General features: G+C 45.1%; 1 protein-coding gene across 1 annotated transcript in view; it reads left to right on the plus strand.

Moving 5' to 3' along the window:
- Positions 1 to 555: 555 nt before the first annotated feature.
- Pmar_PMAR000339 (Histidinol-phosphate aminotransferase, putative) overlaps positions 556 to 873 on the plus strand; it is a gene marked incomplete at both ends in the record, with an annotated part of 1860 nt that continues 1542 nt past the window's right edge. Inside the window, one exon of the mRNA XM_002764410.1 lies at positions 556 to 646. Within this exon, the coding sequence (XP_002764456.1) occupies positions 556 to 646 (91 nt within the window). The remainder of the gene's footprint in view (positions 647 to 873) is intronic.

Below are 873 nucleotides of genomic sequence, written 5' to 3' on the forward strand. Positions count from 1 at the left end.
CTATATCGTGCGACGTACGTGACATGTGACACGTACCGCCCTCGATAATTTTAGACCGAGGCGGATGAACATGTTGAACAACATGGATGAACAACAACGTACTAGCAGTCTCGTACCTCTTTTGTTGATGATTCAGTCATGACGGTGTTTTTAGTCCTGGTCTTACGCTTTCTAATGAGCAATACTGGACCTTTATCGTCTACTATCTATCATCGCACATTGGAAACGAACCTAGGCTTGAGTTCACAGTCAAGGGCGGCAAGTGATCGATTCGTTGAACCATTTGAAGCATTACTGTATGGCGGAGTAGAGTCTAACAGCTTGGAACATGAATGGGATTGGGACTGAGATTGGGACATGAATCATCGGGCAAGTTTTCATTAGATGCACTCCGTCGTATATCGAAGAGCTGCTTTTCAATAGCTGCTATTGTGGGCCACCCACAGTGGGTGTCGATGAAGAAAAACAGGTGACGCTTCGAGAAGGCAAACCAAGTATGATATGTCACAAGTGGTGAACCGTATCCTTTCATCCAATTCTCAACCTGAGCTCTCCATGATATCTGATCCGGGCCTCAAATGGAAGCGATTCCCAGACGACGCAGATGATCGTCGTCATAGTTATGATGGTAGCGATGAACGGCGTGGTGAAAAGGAGTCCCAGTGCAAGCCTCACATTGTCTCGTCGTCAACAGCTAGTTTGCTGAGCAGCTGAATAATATCACTCTAGTGGATACTCAGAGTTAGTATCCACTAAAATTATGTCACATAATTTATGTGATACTATTCAGTATGAAGGTGTCAGTATTACTGACAGCATGGTAACTGTCAGTAGTACTGATAGCTCCCTCCAGTGGGGAGCTATCAGTGAGAG

This window comes from Perkinsus marinus, assembly GCF_000006405.1.
Source record: "Perkinsus marinus ATCC 50983 genomic scaffold scf_1104296977516, whole genome shotgun sequence".
Lineage (NCBI taxonomy): Eukaryota > Perkinsozoa > Perkinsida > Perkinsidae > Perkinsus > Perkinsus marinus.